At 39.2% G+C, this 26,596-nt stretch overlaps 1 protein-coding gene across 1 annotated transcript; it reads left to right on the forward strand.

Moving 5' to 3' along the window:
* Positions 1-501: 501 nt before the first annotated feature.
* On the forward strand, positions 502-26,050 carry TFRC (transferrin receptor). The gene is made up of 18 exons (XM_063442817.1): positions 502-559; positions 3,884-4,091; positions 4,191-4,401; positions 6,830-6,970; positions 9,384-9,483; positions 10,240-10,362; positions 10,448-10,558; positions 10,660-10,799; positions 10,911-11,071; positions 13,471-13,590; positions 13,669-13,754; positions 16,749-16,812; positions 17,008-17,075; positions 17,280-17,350; positions 17,712-17,796; positions 18,631-18,852; positions 20,371-20,511; positions 23,542-26,050. Exons 1-18 carry the CDS (start codon positions 527-529, stop codon positions 23,782-23,784), a joined length of 2,328 nt encoding a protein of 775 aa, XP_063298887.1. The 5' UTR covers positions 502-526; the 3' UTR covers positions 23,785-26,050.
* The last annotated feature ends 546 nt before the right edge of the window (positions 26,051-26,596 follow it).

Here is a 26,596-nt window from a genome sequence, read left to right on the forward strand (position 1 = left end):
GTCCCACAGTCAATATCCCCAATGTTGCCAAGACGATGCAGCCAGCTATGCCACATACTTTGGTTTAACTTTTGTCCCACGTTTGTGTCCAACGATATTGGCCTTAAATTTTAAGTTCATCCTCAGTGGAAAGGCACAGTTACAATGATTTCAGCTAGTCTCAGTAGATAATCTCATTTAACTCAAGAGAGTTAACAAGCCTGATAAACTCTCTAATACTCACCTCATCCTGTTTTCTAGACCAGCACCCAGTGGCACAACAACACTAATGTTTAATATGACCGTTCAGCATGTCTTCACTATCACTTAGACTTATAGGATCTACTCATGCTTAAGAGGAGATGGATATATCTAATATTCCCTTCTTCCAAAAATGACTTGCTAGTGTTTGGAGTAAGACTGTGTTTATATATTAAACCTTTTTTCTGTATTTGTGTATATAATTTTTCATTTTTTTTTTTTTTTGCTTTTAAATTAATCATTTTTTTCCCCCTTTCTTTTAGGGGTTTAACTGGGTTGCGTGAAGATGGAAAAAGTTCGGTCATCGGTCACTAATTTTGTAAGTTTTAATCTCTCTACGTTTGGTAATAATACAATGCGCTTATTAAAGGAACACCAGAGAGTCAGGAACACAAATATGTATTCCTGACACTATAGTGTTAAACTATTTAGCAACCCTTTAAATATTCACCTTGTCTAACATCAGAATTGAGTATCTCAGCCAATCACTATGCTTTACCATAGGAAAGAATCAGTTAGGCTGAGATGATCAAATCTGATGATCTCAGGCAAGGAGCCTGAGCGGGGCCGTTGCCAAACTCTGTTCTAGCGAAACTGCATCTTCTCAAGGAATGACGAAAGTTCAGTGTCTCCATGCAGAGCGACCACTAGAGGTGTCCCTTGGCTGTAATGTAAATACTGCTTTTTCTATAAAAAGGCAGTGTTTACATTAAAATGCCTGTAGGGACGGACTATACTCAACTGAGCTACAAATAAGCTGTAGTTTTTCTGGTGACTATAATGTTCCTTTAATATAAATGTTCTCTTAGAAAAGAGCTGACTACTTGTTTGGTTTTTGGGGGGTAATTCTGCAGGGTTTTTTAATTTTTTTATTTATTTTTTTTTCAGTCTTTGATGTTTTAGTTGACCATGCACTTGACTGTAACACAAGCTAGCATTAACCCCTTAAAGACTGAGCCAAATGTACATGTTGTGATCTAAACAAAAACTGGAATTTGTGCTATATGTCTGTTCAGGCATAATTCGCCTCTTTCATATTATGTGCACCCACACTCATTATATATAATTTTATTCAGGGGAAACCGGGCTTTCATTTAAAATCAAGTATTTAGGTATCAAACATTTATTTAATATGAATAAAATTTACAAAAATGGGAAAATAAGAAGTTGTAAAAAAAAAAGCTAGTTCTACGTGACATTCTAACTGTAAATATGGTAGGGTGTGGAACTGCACTCTATCCCTTTAAGCAGTATGTAGCTGGGTGCAACTCAGACAGTCTCAGTACCAGAGACCAAAATGCTGAATAACAAAATAGAAGGAAAGTCGAGGCACTCCAAGGTACAAATCAGGCAATTTTATTGAACCCACTCCATCGCAACGTTTCGACCTACACGGTCTTTGTCAAGCTTGACAGTTATACAGTTAGACAGTCTTTGTCAAGCTTGACAGACAAATCAGGCAATTTTATTGAACAAGCTTGACAAAGACCGTGTAGGTCGAAACGTTGCGATGGAGTGTGTTCAATAAAATTGCCTGATTTGTACCTTGGAGTGCCTCGACTTTCCTTCTATTTTGTTATTCTAACTGTAAATCTCATAATACCGTTTGCTTTTACTGCAATAAAATACACATATTTGTATTCAGCGATGTCTCACGTGTAAAACAGTACCCCCTATTTACAGATTTTATGATGTTCTGGGAAGTTACAGGGTCAAATATAGCATGTTACATTTTTCTGTTTTTTTTCACATTGAAATTTGCCAGATTGGTTACGTTGCCTTTGAGACCATATGGTAGCCCAGGATGAGATTTACCCCCATGATGGCATACCATTTGCAAATGGGGTATGTCCATTATTTTTTAGTAGCCACGTGGTCACAAACACTGGCCAAAGTTATATTTGTGTTCAGCAAAGTCTTCCAAGTAAAACCGTACCCCCCCATGTACAGGTTTTATGGTGTCTTGGAAAGTTACAGGGTTAAATATAGTGCTAGCAAATTAAATTCCCTGGACTTTTGGGACTGGGTTGACAGGCAGGTTCTACAAATTGTAATTAATAAAGTGACAGGCACTCCTCCTGCTGGCATTGCCTTGGACGACTGCCGTCCATGTGATCGCGAGGTCCTTGCAAGGACCTCGCGATCACATGGCCCAGGGGGGGCAAAATGGAAGGAGGGAGACTACCTGGGGTCGCCAGCGACCGGGTAAATGGACAGGACGGCGGGGACATGCAATGCCGCCCACCGCCCGGCGTTTAGAGCCAGTTCCCCAAGGACGGCATAGCATGCCCGCCGACCTTAAGTGGTTAACACAGGGTTTGACAAATGTGCTTGGAATCTAGGAGCCAGCAAAAACACACTTAGGAACATGGATTATCTTAAACTAAGAATTGTTTTTGTTGCTATAAATAAAGCTTTAAGGGTTGTTGGTCACCAGGACCACTACATCTAAATGTAGTGGTTCTGGTATCTATAGCCCATCCTTGCAAGCTTTTCAATGTAAATACTACATTTTCATAGAAAAGGTGTTTACATGGTGCATAGAAACACTTCTAGAGTCACTCAGATGGATGGAGGCGCTGAAGTTCCTCATAGATGCATTTGTTCAGTGCATCTCTGAGGAGATGCTGACTGGCACAGCAGGCCTTTATCTGGGTACTGTGAAGTAGTAATGTGCTTAAAGGGACACTATAGTTGCCAGAACTACAGCTGATTGTATTTGTTCTGGTGAGTAGAATTATTCCCTTCAGACTTTTCGCGGTAGATACTGTCTTTTTAGGGAAAATTTTGTATTTACTTTACAGCCTAGGGATCACTCCACTGGCCACTCCTCCAGTGGCTACTAGAGGTACTGCACACTGTGCAGTACTGCCATTCAGTGTCTCTACCCTCTGCATGCAGTCACTGAACTTTCCTCAGAGATGCATTGTTTCAATGCATCTCAATGAGGAGATATTGATTGGCCAGGGCTGTGTTTGACTTGTGCTAGCTTGGCCCAGCCTATGGGGAAGCATTAGGATAGGCTCAGACCCCCACTTCCGATGTCAGCAGATCAGGGGTGGAGGCAGCAGCTGCAGACTGGAATAAAGGTAAGATTTTATTATATTTAGTGAGGCAAGGGTGTCAGTGGTTTTAACATGATAGGGTCAGGAATACATGTTGGTGTTCCTAACTCGATAGTGTTCCTTTAACACAATATCGCCATATGTTTGTTTCATGAGGTGATTTAAGTAGCCTTATAAAATTTGAAACTGTTTTTCTGTGTGCTGTTCTAATCTGTATTCTGTATAAACTTGGTCTCTATGGCAGCTCTATTAATGAGAAATGCATTCTCAGACACTCACAAATTTTGACTTTTAATAAATCCACCCAGCCTCTCTACCTTTGGGAGAACTGAGGCAGATCATTTCTCTGGGGTCCAGTGTGGCTGCTGAAATCTTCAAGCTTTTCTCCCTTGTGCGCTGTTTAGTGATGCCGAGGCCAGAGTGACATCATATTTCACTCGGCATTGGTGCAGGTCGCTTGAAGGAGCAAAGCAGGACGATTACAGCTCCCCACGCCTGTATAAATTGTTATAATCTATGCGCCTGACTAAACATTTGATTTAGAGATGTTTTTTTTGTTTTTCCCTAAACTTTATTAGTTTGGAAGAGTTCCTCTTTCTTACACCCGCTTTAGTCTGACCCAGCAGACAGATGGGGATGCCAGCCAAGTGGAGATGAAGCTAGCTGATGATGAGGAGTGCGGAGATCAAGCTGTGGTTGAACATGTTGTGAAGCCCAGAAATGGAAATAACCATTCTAAAAGCCTCTGTTTTAAAATCCTCTTTGCGTCTCTTATATTCTTGATAGGTTAGTACTACCGTAAATCTTGCATTTCAGTATTTTTTTTTTAATTTTTTTTTTTACTTCTTTGAAAAATGGCTAAGGAATACAAACTTTGTTCCGCAGGGTTTCTTATAGGCTACTTAAGTTACCGAGGTCGTTCCGAATATGCGCTACCGAAACCAAACAATGATCATAATGGTGATTCTGATGACTTAAGTGACCCAGAAGTGTTCATTGCACCGGAGACATCGAATATCTTGTACTGGGGTGACTTGAGATCCATGTTGGAGACAGAGACAGCGAAGAGTACAAGTGTCTTCACAGATACCATAAAGTAATTTAATATAATGTAATCTGTTCATCTAACTTTTGAAAATAAGTTTTCCAAAAGAAATCCCTTCTTATTCCTGACCCAACCTGGGCTGAATTGATTGAGTCAATGTCTTCTAGTTAGGTCAGTGTTTAGCTCTACCAGTTTTCATCTTGTTAACTCTCCGAGAGCCACACTTTCTGTCCCATTGTTAAACAGATATTGAGTGATATGTCAGGTTTCTATTGAAGGGTTTCCTAGATTCTAAAGGTGCACTCCAAATGTTTACATGTCCCTTGATGTTTTGCCATCATGCTTGGAAGAGCCTTATAGGAGAAATAGGCTGCCAGCTAGTTAAAAGTTGAGAAAAATTTGGTTAAGCTTTTGTAGACTTTTCATCTATATAGAGTTTATTCGGTTTAAGCTGTGAGTTAATTCTTCAGAAAATAAGTTTGCAGATTTTGCGGCTGCTATTACTACTACTAAATGGTTTATTCCATATTTAGTAAATATTCTGTCTTCCATTGATTACATGGTGAAGGCTGAGCTATGCTCAATTTCATTATTAAACTCCATTAAATAATAACCACTTTAATATACAAAATGTGACTTAAGTGCAAAGTTTGACTTGAGTTTATTGAATTCTTGAGGTTTTTATTTTGTCTTAAAGTACCACTATAGTGCCAGGAACACATACTCGTTTTCCTGGCACTATAGTGCCCTGAGGGTGCCCCCACCCTCAGGGACCCCCTCCTGCTGGGCTGGATGGTGAGGAAGGGGTTAAACTTACCTCTTATTCCAGCGCTGGGTGGGGAGCTCTCCTCCTCCTCTTCGCCTCTGATCCTCCCTTTCGTCTGAATGCGCATGCGCGGCAAGAGCTGCACGCGCATTCAGCCGGTCTCATAGGAAAGCATTTACAATGCTTTCCTATGGACGCTTGCGTGCTCTCACTGTGATTTTCAGTGAGAATCACGCAAGCGCCTCTAGCGGCTGTTAGTGAGACAGCCACTAGAGGATTTGGAGGCTGGATTAACCCTATTATAAACAAAGCAGTTTCAGAGAAACTGCTATGTTTATAAAAAAAAAGAGTTAATCCTAGAGGGACTAGGCACCCAGACCACTTCATTAAGTTGAAGTGTTCTGGTTGCCTAGAGTGGTCCTTTAATGACACAGCACACTTTATGGCTTGTTTTAGGTTACAATATGTGGCTTGAGTCTTTCACATTGTAAGGTGCTGTTTTTAAATATTAAGGTTATATAATTTATTTTTAGCTCAGTTTTTACTTGTTTCTTGGACATATATGCTCCATTTCATGCCTTACTGGCGGAAGTGAGCAGTGATTGGATGAGACGGTCAGCTGAGTGCTCTGAGCCAATCAATGCCACAAGCCATATCGAGACTGAACCCATAAATTGGTTTTATGGTGATGTGGGACACCGTAGACTCCAGGCACCACATCCATCCATCAAATTGGTTGTTTGCTGTCCTAAAGGAACACTATAGCATTACGAATACAAACCTGTATTGCTAATGTTCTGCTTCTTAGATTCGTAGGCCCCCTTTAAACAAAATCAAATAACAAAGTGTAGTCGTCCACATAGATTCCAGTGCTTTTGTCCCATGTCTCTTCTCATCCAATCAAATACTTGTCCAGTACTTCTCTATGGTAAGCATTTTAGGACTTTCAATGTCCTCATGCATTGCAGCGATACACCCTCTCTAGTGAATGTCAGAAAGACGACAACTAGAGGTGCGCTTTGCCTTGCAATGAAAACAAAACTGCAGTGTTTTGCATTACAGGACTAAAACGGGCCACTTTGAAGTGAAGTAGTCGGGGTGATCTTTTAAACTTTATTGGCTTCACACTATGGTAGGTTGATAGTCCTTTAAAGAAACACTTCAAACACCATAGCCACTACAACCCGCTATAGTAGTTATGGTGCAATAAGTACTCTGGCACACTCTCTGGGTAAGAAGTCAAACTGTTACCTTATCTAGCATTGACATGTTGCCCCATCTGTGGAGCTAAAAGAGCTTATTTTTGTTCCATTAGCCAAGTCCTGCTGTGCAGGAAAGTTCATTGGCTGAGCTTGTCAGATGCACCTGAAAAGCCAGTGCTTGCAATTGTCAGACTGCAGGCATGGTCTCTTTGCATCATAAGCATTAAGGTGCAGTGGTTCCAGTGCTTTTTGTCCCTTAATTGGCTAGAATTTGGAGTTCATTGTATTAATGGAGTAGTTATTCCCATAATTAAGATTCTCCACATTTTTCAAAATGAGTTGGAGAGCTCGATAATTTCCTAAAGTTATTTTCAGTATCTTTACAACTTTATATTCAGATAATCTTATCGTTATGATTTAATTATATAGACATTTTTAATGCTGATTTTACACATATTAATGAATTGTATCTAAATGCTGTTCTTCCATATCACCTTGCTTATTTTACTAGGAAATGGTCAGAAAAATCCAGTGAAGCAGAGCCTGCAAAAGAGGAAAGTGTGGCTAATTGGATTCATGACGAGTTTAGCAATATAGGTTTGGATAAAGTGTGGAATGATGAACATTACGTCAGGCTGCAAGATGCTGGGAGGTATGATTCTGTCACTGGTGGGTGGGCGTGGGGGCAAAAAAAACAGAAGTTTAGTGATGGGGCAGGGAAACGTCTTAAAGGGACATGCTTCACTTGGAGGCAACTTTCATTCAAAAGCTTTTAGCTTTCAATGAGACAGTTGTCTCATTCTCAGGCTAAAAAGCAGGTAAATATGAAGGGGGAGGGGGGGGGGGAAATAATCCTATTTACTTGTTTAATCTTCTGTGCACTTTACACACCTCCCTCGATGGGGACTGTGATCTATCCAATTAGTGTCCTATCACTAGGGATGCTTGGATATTTCACAATATTGGTGACGTATCCAGATCTGTTGCCAAAGAATACGTGCCAGCTGTGAATAATCATAAGCACTCATGCACAACCTGTCGTCCCTGTGATTAACTAGCATGGAATTAAGACCGGCTATGGCCCGCCATTCATAAGGTTTGGTTGCTTCGTACATGCTTATCCCTTTTCTGTTACACCATCTGGTATGCGGGTACACCAGTGGTTATAAACTTATATACTGCCCACCTTTTACCAAACAATAATTTCCTTGCCCTCCCACCCCCCCAAAAAAAAATAAGACTCGCAATTGGCAAGAAGATGCTTATAGGTGATGTAGTTGAATAGTTGAGTGCTTGAAAAAAACGTTTTGATTGTAGTGCTTGCAAAACACAATGTAAACCATCTTCTAGTACCAGTATGGCCAACAGAGACCACAATTCCCATACTTGTTACCCAGTGTCCACCACGTTGGATATTCATGGGACACACTCTATTAAACTGTTAAACGGTAACCTCTAAAACAATCCCATACATGTTCCTCATGGCTACAATCTGGGTATTCTTGTATATTATGTTACACATTTGAAATTGGCTTCTCTGTGCTTTGATGTTTTTGTAAGTATTAAAGGTCTTAAGGAGCAATTTGTTAATTTATTGTCTTGATGAAAGTTTGATGGCAAACTGAAACGTTGCATTTTATTTTGTAAACCATAAATTTATCCTGGGAGCGCTATCTCAATACTGTGTATATGTAGCAAGTGCAACAATATATGTATCAAATTGTTTACACTTCCTCATTCTTTTCTGTGTGCAGTGATATATATTTTTTTTGTCTTTCTGTATTTTCCTGACTGCATTCATTGCTCTTCTTTATGACTGTCCTATCAAACTTCTAAGTTTGCTTGGCTCAATGGGGCTAAAGTAACAGGACCAGCTGTCTGAAAGTTGTGGAGATTTAAAGGACAAAGTGGTTTACCTGACACTATAGTGCCCTGGGGGTGACCCCACCCTCAGGGTCCCCTTCCCGTGGCACTGAAGGGGTTAAAATCCATTCAGCAGCTTACTTTATTCCAGCGCCGGGCTCCCTCAGTGCTGGTGACCTCTCCTCCCCCGCCGACATCAGCTGAGCCAAATGATCATGCGCGGCAAGTGCCGCACGCATTAAAATTGTCCATGGGAAAGCATTTCTCAATGCTTTCCGATGGACGCTCTGCGCGATGGAGGCGAAATGTGTCTCCAGCGTCGCAGATGCGCCTCTAGTGGCTGTCCGGAAGACTGCCATTAGAGGCTGGATTAACCCCAAATGTTTCTCTGACACTATGTTTACACTTGAAGGGTTAAAACCTGAGGGACCTGGCACCCAGACCACTTCATTGAGCTGAAGTGGTCTCGGTGACTAATGTCCCTAACAAGATTTATTTATATATGAAGTGCTGATTTCAGTTAAAAAGAAACAAAAAGGGGACACTGTTTTCACATACAAAGCACCTTAGCAATCTGTAATATTTTGTAAGACAATGACTCCAATAAGTACCGTATATACTAGTCTATAAGTCGATCTCGTGTATAGAAGTCAATTTGTTTTATTTTTTATTTTTTTTTATTTTTTTGAACAATTGTGAAATATGCTGACTCGTGGATAAGTCGAGGGTACGACTTTCGAATGGAATTGTTCCCATTCTGTTAGGTTACTGAACAGACTGTGTGGTCCCCCTTGTTAACACCTCGTAATCACCGACCACCCCGGGCTGTTAACCGCAAAAAAGCATTCCTTTGGGTGGCCGCCATTGTATATACGAACGCACATGTTCGTCTCCCGTATGCAGGCAGCGGTACATGGTCGTCGACTGTATGGATCAGTCGGCTACATAAGACCGCGAACCCCGCTGAAACTTGTACCCCTGCCTGTTTCGACTTTCCAACCAGCTAGGAGAACGGGATTCGACTCCTGAACGCCGTACAAAATTCTATGGAAACTAGCACTGACCCATGGATAAGTCAACTCTGCGTTTTTAAAATGGAAGTTTACGCCGAAAATGTCTCTACTTTTACACAAGTATATACGGTAATCTTTAGATTTTATTTGATTGCTTAATGTAGTTAAAATGTAATGTTTCTTTAACAGTTCTCTAAATAAAGTAACCGTTTTGAAAAATGGACAGGAAGTGATAAAAGTGATAAGTCCAACCACATATGTTGCATACAGCCCGTCAACATCTAAAAGTGTAAGTTCATTATTTTTTATTTTATTTGATACTGTATGTTATCTTTTAATGTAATATTTACACTTCGTAAATCTAATTTTATTTTTTTGCCAAGTACTGGCTAACCTAAAAAAAAAAACAGGTTGGTTTCTCTTTTCGATTATTTGTCTTCGATAAGGCAGACATGCCATTTAGGCAGGGGTGAAATCAGGATGCAGTGGGTTGGGTTTGTCTATTTGGCCATTATCTGATCATGGATGATTTACTCCCTCTAAAGGCTTTGTCTCGAAGTACCAGGATGTCTAATTGTTTGGCACGGCAGCCAGTTAGGCTGAGTAGTGTGCTTTGTTTTCCAAGTTTAAATTCACAAGTGCAGCCCAATCTGTTGTTCATGTTATGGGCTGAGCAGAAAATGACATGCACAGTATGGGTCCAATGTGTCTATAGTGCTGTACTAATATAGTTTCTTGAAATAAAGAGAATATAAAGCTAAACTTTTTTTGACTGCCACAACATCAAGGTGATCTATGGGACTCTTGAATGGCGAACATTAGTCAATCATCTTACATGTGCCAACATAAGGTTCTATATGGGTTTAACCGTGAAATCTAGATATTATAAAGTAATTCATGGGATTACATGTAAATGTTTACAGGGGCAGGTAAGCTTGTGCAATTGGAACACACAAGTTGTAGTTTTCTATAGATTATATTACTGGTTCAACTAATTGCATCTATAACTTTATAATGGTTTCTTTTTTTTTTTTATTTTGCCCAGGGAGGTTTAGTGTATTGCCATTATGGACGCAAGCAAGACTTCATAACCTTATCAGAGAAGAATGTTAATGTAACTGGAAACCTGGTTCTTGTTCGATCTGGATTAATAAGCTTGTCAGAGAAGGTAACACTTGCAGAAATTCTAAATGTTGTTAAAGTGGAGTCTGGCATCACAGGTGGATTCAACTTTATTTGTTTTCCCTTCTAAGGTTAAAAATGCAGAATTCTTCAAAGCTATTGGGGTATTGATTTATCCTGAGCCATCTGACTTTGCATTTCCTGGCGATGCGTCCCAAATTATAAATGCACCATTTGGTCATGTAAGTTGGCATTTGAAGGCCTTCTGACTACTTTGTAGCAACATATGTGGTATTAATTGTGAATATATGCAATAAACATGTGCTTCCTTTATTCCTTCCAGGCTCATTTTGGAACTGGTGATCCATACACCCCTGGCTTTCCTTCATTTAACCACACGCAGTTCCCACCTTCTGAGTCCTCGGGACTTCCCAAAATTCCAGTACAAACTATTTCTAGTGATGATGGCAAGAATCTGCTGGAGTATGTCTGTTTGTGTACTGCCAATTTGTACTGTTCGAATTTGCTTTTAAAATAATGTGATGTTATTTTTGTCATTAAACTGATTATTTTTATTTTTCCTGTACATTTCAGATTTCTTGATGGAGTGAATTGCCCTTCTCAGTGGGGAGTCCAGTGTATGTTGGGACCCAAACTGAAAGAAGCTAATTCTGTAACACTTGAGATAAACAATGTTCTTGCTGAGAAGAAGATTTACAACATCTTTGGTTTCCTCCGCGGTTTTGATGAGCCAGGTAAATGCAAGAAAGAATGCAAGTTTACCTTTCAAAGTATTCAATTCAGATCAAGAAGATGATCTGCATCTTTAGGATATATTTGTTCTTGATAAAAAATAATCTGGTACACTGGTGGGAAGCCCACGTTAGGAAACTCTACCTGGACTCTGCATTTATCCCGTGTCATGATGTTGGGTACCTGATGCGCATGTGAAGAAAGAACTGTGTATCCACATCCAATGTTTCTCATAGGAAAGCATTTCATTAAATTAAACTGATTTTATTTTAAATGACTGCTTTACCCCTCTAGTGCAGCGGATGTGCCTCTGAAGTCTGGAACGCTGCCTCTAAAAGGGTCTATCGGTGCAATTTAAATATTGCATTTTTCTAGAAAACTGCAACGTGTTTTTTGCTTTGTGTTTGCGGAGGTTAAAACTAAAGGGCCACTGCAGCCAGACCAATTAGTTGATATGACGTGGTCTCTGACTTGACTGGTTCTTTTATCGTATATACAAAATAAAATATCCAATGTCACATTAAGTGACTAAAATGTTTATTTTATTATTTATTTTACGCGTCCAGTGCAACTAAAGAGAACTTAACTCAAGATATTCAGAAATCAGTCCTAATTGATAAATGCTCTAGATCAGGTGGTCCTCAAATACCAGCTACCAGTCCAGGATTTAGGGATTACCCTGTTTTTAGAAAGAAAAAAAACTAAACGGGGTAATCCGTAAATTCTGGTTTGTTAGTGGGTACTTGAGGACTGGGTTGGGAACCACTGCTCTATACCAACCTTATTCCTAATCCTATTTTCCAAAGACCGCTAAGCATATACCCACCCTAACATTAACCCTACACTGTTCCTCAACCTAAAACCGCATTAAAGGAACCTATAATCCCTAAAATACTCTCAGAACTATAGCTTCCCTTCTGTCCACCACCCTCTGTGGTCTAAGATAAATACCTCCTTTCCAGCTCCAAGACTGTCAGCCAGCGTGCTAACCATCGCCCTACAATGTTTTCCAATCCAGTGCTTCGTCTGAAAAGCATTTGATTGTAGATCGAATGCAAGGTAAAACCCAATGCTTCTCCAATCAAATGTTGATATCAGCAGAAAAAGATTCTCAGATCAAGTTTTACTCTGCCTGGAGGAGATATACAGCCACTAGATAGGGTTACAACTAGAGGACCACTATAATGTTCGTTTAACTCTCACCTTGCCTAAACCCGGTGATATGAACAGATGAGTTTCCTAGTTAAAATGCTAATGTGGAATGTGAGTGCCATCTACTGGCTGTTTTCAGTATTGCATGTAGATTTACCTGTAATTCTGAACTCCAACATGCTTTCTCAGCTGATTACACTGATCGGAGCTGGGCATGCAGGGAGTCCTTCAGGTTCTGTTCAGACCCTGAGGGTCTCCATTCAACTGCTGCAATCCAATAATCACTTCGGCAGAGCACGATGGCTTAAAGGGACTCTCCAGTGCCAGGTCCCCTCTCCCTCCCATCCCCAGTTGCTGAAAAGGTGAAAACCCCTTCAGTCACTTACCAGAGGCAGCGACATGTCCCACGTCGCTGCTGCTGCTGCCGCCGCCACTCCTCCCTTTCATTATGTCAGCCGGCGGGGGAGACCTAATGTGCATGCGTGGCAATGCTGCACATGCACATTAGACCTCTCCATAGGAAAGCATTTAAAATGCTTTTCAATGCTTTCCTATGGGGATTTTAGCGACTCTGGAGGTCCACACACAGTGTGAGGACATCCAGTGACGCTATAGCACAGGTTTTCTGTGCTATGAACCAGGAAGTGCCTTCTAGTGGCTGTCTAATAGACAGCCACTCGGGGAGGACTTAACCCTGCAAGGTAATTATTGCAGTTTATAAAAACTGCATTCATTACAATTGCAAGGTTAAGGGTAGTGGGAGTTGGCACACAGACCACTCTATATTGGGAAGAAGTGGTCTGGGTGCCTGGAGTGTCCCTTTAACTGCAATGTTGACCATACATTTAAAGGGCTATATACAGCACTCTGAGCACTGCATACAGCTTAAGGGTCTGAAGCCAGTAAACGTGGCCTCAAGTATTGATCGGCATCAATCTCCCCTTATCCCCCAGCCAAGACTTTCTGTGACTGTCCAATCACAGAATTTACAACAGAGCTCAATAAGTCTTTGCAAGGCAAGTGCTCTGAGCAATTGTCTGAGTTTAACTCCATTTGAAGTAATAATCGGATTGGTTGTCTGAAGGTTGGAGGGGATATAGATGTAACAAGGTCCATTCCTAAATGTGCCAATTGGAAGAACTGTTCTATCTTAAGCCCTTTTGTATTGTTTCTGACACATGAGGTTTTTTTGTGTGCAAAGGCCACAAATATCTCTAACACATCTTACGTTTTCTTAAATGGTTTGCAGATCGGTATGTAATAGTGGGTGCTCAGAGAGATGCAAAGGGTCCAGGTGTTGCCAAAGCAGCTGTGGGAACTTCTGTTCTTTTAGAAATGGCCCAAATTCTGAGAAACTTGGTTAAAAATGGTAAGTTACGTTTTTTTTAATTTAATTTTTTTTCTCTTCTTCTTCTGAAGCCTAATGGTATTACTTCTGCTCTCTCAGAAGGTTATAAGCCAAGACGAAGCATTGTGTTTGCAAGTTGGGGTGCTGGTGAATTTGGATCAGTAGGTGCTACAGAGTGGCTGGAGGTAGGTTCTATAGAAAAATCAATTCAGGTCTTCAGTTTTAATTAAAAGAAAAGCGGATTGCACTCAATCATAAAAACCACAGGGTGCTAACTGAGCATGGGTCAGCATATCCCATAAGAGCAAGTATAAACAAAAAATCTCAGGCACTTACTGTGGTAGATTTAAGCAGGTTTATTGGACACCGCAACGTTTCGACCTGTACCCAGGTCTTTCAAGTTGAAACGTTGTGGTGTCCAATAAACCTGCTTAAATCTACCACAGTGAGTGCCTGATATTTTTTTGTTCAGTTTTAATTAGGTCCTTGAGTTTTTTTTTTTTTTTTTTTTTTGCCAATCTCTGAATATAGGACTTGGTGTAACATAACTAAGATTTAGTACACCACTACAACCGTTATTTTATGCAAAGATGGTACAATAAGTATACAGAAACATTGGTTTCTTTAAACAATTGAACAATATCCAGCATTTAATGTATGGATGGGAAACTCTGGGCTCCTAAAGCTTGCTTAAAGCGGCACTGCCGAACTTGCCTGTCTTGTCTTGTCTTTCTAATCGATTCCTCTTCTCTCCCCCTCTCAGGATCTGTTCTTCATTTCTTCCTATCTGCTCTAGTTTTCTTTAAAACATAAGACAAAGTAGGGACTAGTCTTATGGAGGTTTCCTACGCCTGACCAGCGGAGGAGCAAAGTGTGCTTAATTTCCGATGGTTGGAGAAATTTTTCAACAATTCTCACCTTTCCTCCCTGTTCCCACGAGGTTTCCTTTCACTTTTCCCAAATGTCCTGTCATGTTGACAGGGCGCCGGCGAAACTACCGAATTTCGTCCTAACAGAATGAGCACAGTTTGTTCATTCGTGTTAGGACGCAATTCAGGACTTTGTTCGGATCGGAATTTCATTCTAATGAAAATCTTCAATCCTATTTGTGCCACGGCTGCATTTTGTAATCGCTTAGTAGATAGCTCCCTAATACCGTGGGAATTAGGGAGTTATCTACCAAAAGGCCACATTTACTAATACTAAGTCAAGATTACTTAGTCAATTATGCCCCTACTTGCTATACCGTGAGAAGGGACATGTCTATTAAACAATTAGCAGCTCACTGTAAAAAAAAACACACACCCTGTGGGGGGCAATTAAATGGGGGGGGGGGGAGAGACACCCAGAGTCGTCCATCCCCCACCCCTGAGCGGCAGGTGGGGGCCCTAAATATGCAGGGTCCTCTTCAACCTATTCTCGTGTTTTTTTTTTTTTTTTTTTTTTTTTTTTGTCCTATTTATAGTTAAATCCCCCTCTCATAATATTGTAAAGCGCTATATAAATGGCTATTATTATTAGTATTATTATTATTAGTATTATTAGCAATGAGGGCGGTTTGGGGGGCAGGCAATGGGTTTTATTTTTTAGAACAGTGAGCAGGCTGCTCACTGTTTAGTAGACATGCCTCTACTCACGGTGCAGTGAGTAGGGGCATTCAGGAGATTTTCATCTCCCTTATTTTATTATGGGGGTCATATTGACTCCCCATAGAGTGAGGGAGGACATGGGGGGGGCCTTGGGAAGTGGCGGGAAGCACTGCTTCCTAGCGTTTCTATTTTTACACTTTACAAGGAGGGAGCTGCGTGCTGGTAGCTCCCTCCTTGTAATAAACTGAACGAACACTGATATTCGGTGTTTGTTCGTCTGACATTTCTATTCATTCCTTCGTCTTTGACGAATGAATAGATGAAATTCCTGTTCGCATGCCCAAGTGTTTAACTGGGCATGTGCGGTAATTTCACAGCGCTATCTAGTGTGGGCAGATGACTTTTCCCACAGGGCCTTCATCTACCCACACAAAGATGGCGGCACCCAGAACCTAGGTCTGGGCACAAAATAAAGATTAAACAAATAGGTGATATGGGAGGCTTAAGGACATTTGGGGGTGACTAAGGGATCAGTTAGAAGTAGTGGAGTCGGGAGGGAGGGGGTTAAAAAAAAGGGATTCGCTTTAAAGGCTTTGTGTGAAGTTTTTTTTTTTTTTTTGTTTTTTTCCTCTCTTCAAAGTGCAGAAATTGGCACTTGTCTATAGAGGTTCAGAGAAAAATCAATAAAGTAAAAACAGTATAGTCTGGCATGTAGTGATATACACTATATTCCCTATTGGATAAGCTTTTCAAAACTGTTTAGAAACATTATTCGAAATATTCCCAAAGACTTTAATGGTGACTTCTCCAGATAACGAATTTAGAACATTTTTCTAACCGATTCTAATTTGAAAAGCTTATTCAAAATATTAAAGGCTTATGTTCTTATATTTATAAGCTTGTTAACTGCATTCAGCCTACCAGTTTTGGTTATGGTAACCCATTCAAGGAACACTGTAGTGTTTGGCATGCAAACCTGTATTCCTAATGCTGTAGTGCCCCTGTCCTTGGGAATATCCAGGGCCCCCAGTTTGCTGTAAAAGTATTATTTATAAAAAAAAAGCTTTTTTACTCGATTTTTTTTTCCAGCACAGATTCCCTCTCCTCTTGTGACGTCATGGCATGTCCTCCTTCTGCAATTGTACAGTCCAATCTCCTAATAGGGGAGCATTGGGACCATATGAGTGGTAAGCGCACAGTGCATAGTAAAGCATTGAATCCAGTGCTTTTTTATGAACTTCCACGTTACATGACCATTTTATTCGGGTGGTGCAGCAATGTACAGAACCACTTCGTTGAGTTGAAGTCTTCTTGGTGACTATAGTGGTCCTAACCAATCATAGTGGTTGCTGTATCGCTCAAATCTATCTTTCATGATTTTACTTTAGTAAAATGTGAAAAGCTCTCTTTCCTCCCTCGTAACATACTTCTGGGCTTGATATAAAGCCAAACCTTGGAAAATATTGCTTTCAGTTTACATGGTTTAGAGAAGAAATGTATGCAGTCTCAAATTATACTGACCTGAAACATGTCCTGAAATCTACAGTCATTTTACCCAGCCTATAACTTATTGTGCTCTTTACCTCCTAGGGTTATCTAACCACACTACATACAAAGGCGATCGCATATATTAATCTGGATTCCACTGTGCAAGGTACACTGGCATGTATTCTCTGTTCCATCTAGTCAGTCATGTGAGTGCTCTGTGTAAATTAGAATTGTGTATACACATATTCTTGTACTGGGAAGATTCCCTATCTCACATGTCAAGCTATCTTCTAAAGTACAAGCTAAACATTTTGGGAGCTCTTGCACTGAATTATCTTTAACGATTCCCTTTGTTTTACAGGCTCTGGGACATTTCGTGCATCTGCAAGTCCTTTAATGTATTCCATACTAAAGAATACCATGAATGAGGTCTGTGTTTTTTTTTTTTGGTTTTTGTTTAAGGGAGAGGTAGTGATTGGATAAACTATACTTTAAACCTGTTATTTTATCAAATTCATTTTTTATTTTTTTTAAATAAAATAATCAAGTTTGCCAAAGATTAGGGGAGACATATCTATATATATCTCTCTATCTAGCTACAGTGCATTTAATACTCTGAATCTTTCTTTACAGGTCAATGTTCCTGCCTCCTCTTATACCCTGTCGTCTTTGTTCAATAAAGATGATTCTAAATTTGAAGACATGTAAGATATGGAGTAAATTTGTAACTTAAAAGTGCTTTTTGCCAGTTGTAAAATAGCTCTCAATAACTTCATCCAGGAAGCCGCGTATTTACATATTTTAGCACTTGAAATAGTGATGTCATTTTTAGAATATGGTTACAGTTCTCAGGTGGATGAAGAAATAAAACCAGAGTACCATTTTAAATGTTAATGGTGTACTTTAAACTAGGTAAATATGTATTTTATAGCATTTTGAAACTTTGGTTTGCATCATGTACATGGTTTAAATGGTTAATTATATGAGCTCATGTCACAAGTTTTATTGATGTGCTTTTCTTTCTGCTATTAAATAGATGTATAACTTTTATTTTTTTCCCTCCAGTATTGTACCATTTTCCATGGAGGATGCTGCCTATCCATTTATTGCTTATTCTGGAATTCCCTCTGTATCTTTCAGTTTTAAAAAGGTACAGTTAATTCGTTTTTAAATGCAGACGTTACCTGATCTTTTTCTTTTTTTGCTAATAATGAAAGGAATTTGGCCTAAAAAGTTTCATACAGGAAGTAAAGTTCAATATTGACATATGTGTTTACAATCCATAAAAAGTTGTGCAAAACTGAAACAGGCTTGGGTATTTTGACAGGTGTATAATCCACATCAAACAACTTGTATCTCGCGCATAAAATCACCACTCTCCCCAAAAAAGGTGAAATTTGTCCAAATGCCAAATTGTAGAACTACTTCATCTGCATTTTGGGTAATTGACCAAAACACAAATGACTTTTATTCTGAAATACATAAACTATGTATAAAGAAAAGTGAGTTTAATGAAAAGTAGGGTCACCTGGTTAAATGACCATACTCCATCCCACATCCTGGTGTAGAGCAAAAGAGCTTTCACATAATTTAATTTTGACCTTTATATATGAAATTCACTTTGAATTCTCACACTGTTAAATCACCCTGTATGTGGTGAGGGCGTGGGAGCACCATTCCCCAATTTCTCCTGAACAGAGAACCTGTATAGGAAAAACATTTTAAATAAACTAACTCTGGCAAATGTTTTCTGCCATGCCAAACTAGAGGAAGTGGGTCATGCTAGGCTGGTGATAAGGTGTGTGTGTGTGTGTGTGTGTGTCTCCTCTGACATGTTTACTTATGCATTTATCTAATGGCTGGTAAAATGGTAGGGGTATCAGAATTTGGCTAGAAATGGTCTGTGTATATGCAATGCTATATTAAAGCGTTTTGTTACATTTTTACGGTAAGACTACTTATGCATTTTTTTCTCTTTTCACAGGATAGTAAATCTTATGCCTATATTGGCACTGAAATGGATACTTTTCAGAGTCTTCAGAGTTTGGTTGACATTGATACCATGTGCAGCACTGTAACACAGATTGCTGGTCAGATAATTTTGCGCCTGACTCATGACCACAAACTTCCACTGGACTATGATGAATACAATGGAGTGCTGCTTCGATCTGCTATGGCATTGAGCAAGAAATATGCCACCTTAAAGGTACATATATTTAATATTCTTCAAATGCAACTTCTAGATATTTGAGCTATTGATTTATGTTGCACTTTGCTGTTCTTGGGGTGAAATGAGAGGGAGAGATCAATTACCCCAGTGAGATTTTACAGTAACCCCCCTCTACTGTGAATCTTTCAATCTTTTTAGCACATGATAATCTGTAAAAGGGATGTTAATGTAAGTTCTGTAATAGAATTTGCCAGGCAACCCTTAGGCTGTGTATGTGTAAAGGGACTTTACCACTGTTGCACAGCTGCCACACTGACTAGGGCTCAGCAGTTGTCTCTCTCTGCTGGGACAAGCATCAGCAACCTTCCAGCATACCGTAGAACATTGCCAGAACTTTAGTGAAAACAAAGTATTTTGTCACCCCATGCACTCTGTAGCATCCTGCAGAACTTGCCCAACGCTTCCTTCCACTTAGTTCTCAATCCCTGTGGCCAACTTGTATCTCATTTTCAGATGGCCGATCGGTTGCTTGGCACAAGCCACCAATGACTAGTTTGCAAGCCGAGAGATAAGAAATCAAACATTAAAGGGACACTATAGTCAAGCTTAATGAGGTTGTTCAGGTGAGAACTATAGCTCCCTGCAGCCCTTTTCATGTAAACACTGTATTTTTAGAGAAAATAGTGTTTACCTTGGAAGCTAGGAACACCTCCAGTAGCAGTCACTCAGAATGCCACCAGAGGGACTTCGAGTTGAGGTCTGCCTAATTCGCATTCACGTTGGACGTCTTAACGCTTGGCTGAAGACATCAAACGTGCGATCAGGACACAGTAGGCACTGTGAACGTGCCTCCTATGTCCTGTAGTAATGCAGAGCCTGACGGCAATCAGAGCTGACAGTGTGGGAGAGAACCTCTCCTGGACACAGCGTGGGCTCTGGCTGAAGGCCGGAGACCGAGCAGGAGGATCTACTGACTTCAAACTGTAAGTAAACTTATTTTAACAATGAGTGTGAGAGATATCTATCCCTCTTGGGAGGGAAGGATAATGTGGCTTTTTTTTTTTTTTTTAACAAACCATCTCTATATAGTTTGTATACATGCAAACTTTGGGCTTAGGAGGGGGCAGGCATAAACGGTGAGCAGTCAGCTCAGCTCGCGACCACACACGTGCGGTACATCGCTCAGTGTTCATAAAGCGGCATTTAATGCACTCTATGGACGTGATTGGTGCAGCGCGAAGCCGTGCATGTGCACCAGATCGCTAGGACTCTTCTTCAAGAGAAGCGTCTGAGCCCTGCTATTTCATCATTTTGATCTGTATCTTGGCACTGGAACAGAGGTAAGTTTATATTATCACTTGAATTAATTTTTTTTTAATGGGAAATTAATATAAAAGCAAGAAAGAAGGCTAGGGGACCTGTCTTTCTTGCGTTTATATTTTGATTATAGTGCTCCTTTAACAATCTAACTTTTTGGAGCCCTTGCCAAACGAGCATATTTGTCTGACAAAAAGCCAGAAAAATTATCTCTATTAATGTATTTACTCTGTACAGGAAAAAGGCCTCAGCGTAAAATGGATTTACTCTTCAAGAGGTGACTTCAAAAGAGCCTCTGACACCCTAACAAGGGAATTCACAGATTCTGACACTGATGATAAGCCAATGCTTAGGTCTCTGAATGATCGTATTATGAAGGTAATGATTTTTGTGACTTGCTTTATCAACTTCTTCCTTAATGACTTCTCTTTTAGCCACTATGGCTGCATAAATATAAATTTCCTGCTTGGCAAGTGTGCTTTGAGTCGTGATGCATTTCTATTCTTGCAAAGGTTTTTTTTTTTTTTTTTTTTTCTCTGCAATATTTTGCCTGAATTCATTGAAGATTCACTTTTGCAATGCGAGTAGCACCAGTATTTATCTGTATTTTACCCCTTCACCTCCATCCTAACAGGCAGTGCTAAACTCTGCTCCAAGGGATTTAAAAAAATAAATAAATAATAAAGTGTATGTCCACCCCATTACCAGCCAACTCCATTCCTTTTATGATGGAGTTAAAACCAGCCGTTTTGGCCTCTCCATTCACAGGGCAAGTAAGTTGGCAACTACACGATCTTATTTACATAATACATACCTTACAACAATACTGGTCTATTTCCATAAACTTTACCCATTTATCAACACATGCTTATAACCATGTAGTGGATCAAACAATACCATTGTGTACACTATATTATTGAATTAAAATTTAAACTTAAAGAAAACAAATTTAAATAAAAAAACTAAAAGGGGTTAAATGTTGGTGCTAGATTCTATAATGTACGTCACGCCTTAAAACTTCATGCTTTCATAAAGTTTTGTAATGAAAATATTTACAATTATACTAGAATAACGTTCTCATAACTCTCCTTAACTTTCAATCTTAATTGCATTGTACATTGTTACTCATCTTGGATTATGGATGCAGCTGTCGGATCATTAAGTGTTTATATGCTCCTCTTTAATTATTGATTTTCCATATCTGTTTTTATACATCTGTCCCATTTAAGCCAAGCTTCCTTCCAACATTTTTGGGTAATTTGGTTTGTCTTGCTGGTTTTTTCCATTAGTTTCTATAAATTGTATGGAGGTTGTTATATTGGGTGGGTTTTCCTTTTTCCAATCTGTTCCTATAGCTGCTATATGATATATATTACACACTTAGAATACAAAGTAATATTCTTAGGATGAAATTGTAAAAATCACGAATTATAGGTAGATATCTATATATCTATATCTATATCGTCAACCCAAAATATTGTTAAACTTGGACATGCCCCGATCTTATTTTCTGAACCAAGCAGGGGGGGAGGGGAAGGGGAAGATTTTATGAAGCGAGCAGGTCCTGGGCACGATATTTCCTCCATTAGCAAACTGTTTAACCCGAAGTCTTCAATCTGATGTCAATCAGCTCCTTTACTTTCATTTTAGTCCCTGACTTCAGTCAGGAAGCCTAATATAATAACTCTCCATTCACAAAACGGAGAGAAAAAGTATGTATCCAAAGACTGATTGAAAAAGATACCCATCTAAAGACTTGGTTGCATAGAATATACCAATAATTAAAAATCACAAAGTAAAGCCCTTAAGATCGGAGCTTCACATGCTAGGTCTCAAAATATTCTGAATGGGGTATTCTTGAAAGTTCTCTAGAAAGACTTTGAAGACTCCCAGTTAAACCCCTTCCAAATATCAGAATGGCATCTAAAATTTGACTCTTCTAGAGAAGCCCTCAAACTTTCAGACCTTTTTTGGCAGAGAAGTGGTCAGTGAATACATCTTTGAAACTTTTTTTTAAGTGACCTTACATCTAAAAAGGGAAGATTGACTTCATTATAATTTGTTAAAGCAGATGGGAAGGTGAGAATACCTATTTCTCACTAGGGACAGGGCATTGTAGTGGTGAGAATGCAGGTTTGTATTCCTAACGCTATGGTGTTCCTTTAAGTAAACAAAATTCCTAGGAGCTGACACAATTCTTTGGGAGAAGGGGTGGGGGAGAATGTATATTGTTTACCAAGTTAATTTGTAGAACTAAACATGGAACAATGTTCCAGACCATGCATCCAAATAGTCACAGGAACCATACATAAAGGGAAATTTTATTGTTAAAGTTGGTTACATGATGACAACCAGACGTTTCTTATCAGATTTGTGGAGAGAGAAAAAAAAATAATAATATATATATATATATATATATATATATATATATATATATATATATATATATATATAATTTTTTTTTTAAATAGATGGTTCCAGTGACTTTATTTTAATCCCTTTGAGTTTAGTCTGGAAAGTTGTTCCATGCTTGGTTCTACGGGTTATGTTGACTAACTTTAACCAGCATTGAGCAAATCTTAATGTCTTGAACAGTACGTACCGTATATACTAGAGTATAAGTCGAGACTCCTAATTTTACCCCAAAAAACTGGGAAAACTTATTGACTCGAGTATAAGACTAGGGTGGGAAATGCAGCAGCTACTGGTAAATTTCTGAATAAAATTATATCCCCCCAAAATTATATTAATTGAATATTTATTTACAGTGTGTATATAATGAATGCGCTGTGTGTCTGATGCAGAGCCTTGGTGGGGGGAGGAGGGGGGGATATTTTTATTATTTTTTTAATTATTATTTTTATTTTTTATATATATATTTTTTACTATTAATATATTATTTATTTATATTTTATTCGTCGGATGGGCTGTGCAGGAGGGGGGCTGTCAGCGAGCTGTAACTTACCTTCACAGCAGCTCCTGTCAGCTCCCTTCTCTCTCCTCCGGTCGGCTCCCACTGTAAGTCTCGCGGCCACGCAGAGTGTCGTGGCAACACTCTGACCCCGCGGCTCTCGCGAGACTTACAGTGGGAGCCGACCGGAGGAGAGAGAAGGGAGCTGACAGGAGCTGCTGTGAAGGTAAGTTACAGCTCGCTGCCAGCCTTGTAATGAGCCCGGTGGTCCTGTCTGTATTATGGCAATGTAAGTTGCCATAATACAGACATTAACTCAAGTATAAGACGAGTGTGCTCAGCAAATGTGCTGAAAAACTCGTCTTATACTTGAGTATATACGGTAATATTTATTTATGCTAGTTCCTTGCTGGGGTTGCAGCATTTGCCATATGTAAAATTCAGTAAATGTAATGGTATTTTGTTATTGAGTTTTTTTTGTTTTGTTTTTTTGTTAGGTTGAACACAACTTTCTTTCTCCTTACGTCTCCCCAAAAGATACACCTTTCCGTCACATAATTTATGGATATGGCAACCACACCTTTACAGCATTGATGGAGCACCTCAACCTAGCGGACACCAATAACCAACTGTTTGATGAAGATCTGTTTAGAAATCAGCTTGCTTTGTTCACCTGGACAATACAAGAGGCAGCTAATGCACTGTCTGGAGAGATTTGGGATATTGACAATGAGTTTTAAGGTTCTCTATGGTATTTTGTAGTAACAAAAGCCTTTATCCTCTTTGCGTCCCCAATCTGTAGATTTCAACTGTCCCAGACATCCATTATTACTGAAAATGAATGCATCTCCTGGTGGTGCATTCAGAGTCCTACGACTGTAACAGTAGTTTTAGCACTTATTTAAAGTTCCATGTTTTGGTAAAACCAAATCTGAGAACTTTTAACATTTACAGCTGTTCTAAATGGGTCATTAATAAAATCCCATGTCCATAGTAAGCCCTTGATTAACAAGTTGCCACGGTATAAAATTGGCCAACCTCTGTTTTAAAAGTTACAATAATGCCTCTTGGTGACATTAATTTATTTCCTCATTGCACTAGGTTTCCCTTCTGTCCCATTGGCTAAGTCACTTGATACATGTAGACCTGAAAGAAGCCACCATTTTACATGTTCCTCTGAGCACTCCCTTTCCTTCATTTAAGGATCCGTTTTTACAGGCGCTCTTAATGTAAATATTCCACAGTAGTGCAATGCTTAAAAACTTTTGAAGATTTCAAGGGTTAAGTTTTCATTAAGACCCTAAGTACACCAAATCATTATGCGTGAGATTGGTGTTGTCATATATTTTGTTTTCTTTACACTCCTTGAACTTCCACCAAGCCCTCTATTTCCATGTTGCATGTACTGAATATTACAGAGGTTTTCCTTTTATCTAAAGTTCATGCATAGTTTGTGGTGTGATTTTGGTGGAATTTGCATTGGTGTACTTCACTTTACCAATGCAACATTGTCTCTCTAGTGCTGATTAATAGCCATATTTTCAGTTCTAAAATGCCTACTCAGGAATTGCCCTCTAGATTCTCCTGCATATCTCCGTCCCCTCAATTTGTTTTGAAATCCTCTTTCTAAATGGAATATGTGGTAATTTGCAATTTAATGTGCTTGGGGATTTATTTGGTGTGTGTGACCCACGCATTTTGTTCCCCCTTCTACATGTTACATTACATGCACTAGTTAAAATCTAATCAAATCCAGAGTTAAATATTGCTGTATTTATTTACTTTTTAAATTTCTCACCCAGTGTGTCTCTTTAGTGCTGTATTGGAGAACTTTTTAGAACGGGTTTCTACAATTAATCCAAAACTTGCAAGAGGTGTTACTAACACTGCAATGACATTCATTGATCTGACGGTAGTAATAAACCAACTTGCAAGTAATTTTTAATCACCACACAACTACTAGTCGGATTACAAAGTTCTTTTGACACAGAACTAAAGGGTGAATATACTAGTTGTACCAAAATGTATAATGGTCTAAGAAAAGCTGACTGTTCTGATATTGAGACCCATGTAATGCAGTTTATCAGCACAAAGTGAGGTTGTATGGGTTAATACAATATTTGTTTCAGACTTGGCACTGAAATTGGTACTTTCTTTTTATTTATTTATCAGTGACAGCGATCACTATAAATAGTGTTCATTTTGTTATTTCTGGTAATTATCGGAAGCAGTGACTTCCATAATTGACAGTTATACTGTCGCATTATTTTTACGTATAATAAAAACTAAAGCAGCATCTGCTTAATTGGTCGAACATGATACTGGAATATCTGTAAGAGCACAGCGTAGTCTGTCACTGGCAACACCTTTAAGGATATGTACTGCCTTTCATGATGAATTTGTATTCATGAATAGGTTTCATAATGAACCAGGATATGCCTAGTTTGATACGGGTCTAGCTGCATTATAAGACTATATATGGCTATATGAAATGTGCTGTCTAAAAAGAACACTGTTATATCTAAGCATCAAGAGAACTACTTGTGTATATTTTGTATTCTAAATCTATTACATGTTCTTGCATGCTTGGGTTTTAGGGTGGTGTGCATATCCTCAGGAAGTGTTTGCAGTTTTAATAGCTGGATTGCATATTGTAGGGCTTATTTGCAATGAGTAACCTATGGACCATAGTCTAATGATGTTGTAAAACCAAAATATGGGCACATGTAAACTGACAGGTCCATCATCCTAAAAGTCATTTTTTTATCTTTTAAAGATGGCCACATGACCTAATATGTTGGTATTGCAAGACTGGCTTTGGTAAACCAGAGAATGGTGGAGTTTTTCTAAGCCATAAGTTCTCAAGTGACATGAAGACATGCTGCCTAGATAGTGACACCCAGTGACCATCTGTTGTGAATTGATGGTGCCATTAGACTCTGTCGTTTTTGTATTGAGTCAATGCTTTAGAAAAAACTTGAATTTTAATGTGCACACGTTCCTGCAGATATTCCAGTAACGCCATATCATGAGATCGAGCCAACATTATCGGAAGCAGTGTCTTCCATAATGATATGAAAAAAGGTAGTTTTTGCCTACCACTGTGTTTATATCGGGGGCAGTGTTCCCTCATATCTTACACTACAGGTGTATTTAATCACATTGCTGCCAGGTTTTGTCTGGTTGTGAAGGGGTTAATTATCGGGAACAGTGTTTCCCATAATTTTTGATAAATATTGGTTTTGTTTTGTATTGCTTGTATAATTGTTTATCCAATGTTAGTGTTGTGCAGTGTAATAGTCTGCTGTTTCTTCTTAACTTGTCCTTCATGATTTTCTGCTGTAAATGTGCACAGTTTTAAATCTGTGTGCAAAACGTATTGCTTGTTTAATTTTAACAATTTACATGGAAAATAGGAAAGCAACTGTGTATTCTGTATACAGGGCCACTCTTTGCACCATAACCACTACAGCCTACTGTAGCTGGCTGTTAGAGGTCCCTTGGCATAGTTAAGGCCCCTAGTCAAATTGTTTTCGAGCTGGCACCCACAGG

Source organism: Pelobates fuscus, chromosome 2, assembly GCF_036172605.1.
Source record: "Pelobates fuscus isolate aPelFus1 chromosome 2, aPelFus1.pri, whole genome shotgun sequence".
Classification (NCBI taxonomy): domain Eukaryota; kingdom Metazoa; phylum Chordata; class Amphibia; order Anura; family Pelobatidae; genus Pelobates; species Pelobates fuscus.

Excerpts from the sequence above, each read along its gene's own strand:
- TFRC (XM_063442817.1), top strand. The coding sequence starts at position 527 with ATGGAAAAAGTTCGGTCATCGGTCACTAATTTT. Across the intron at positions 10,800-10,910 it reads GATGGCAAGAATCTGCTGGA|ATTTCTTGATGGAGTGAATT; the intron begins GTATGTCTGTTT and ends TGTACATTTCAG. Across the intron at positions 13,591-13,668 it reads GAGAAACTTGGTTAAAAATG|AAGGTTATAAGCCAAGACGA; the intron begins GTAAGTTACGTT and ends CTGCTCTCTCAG.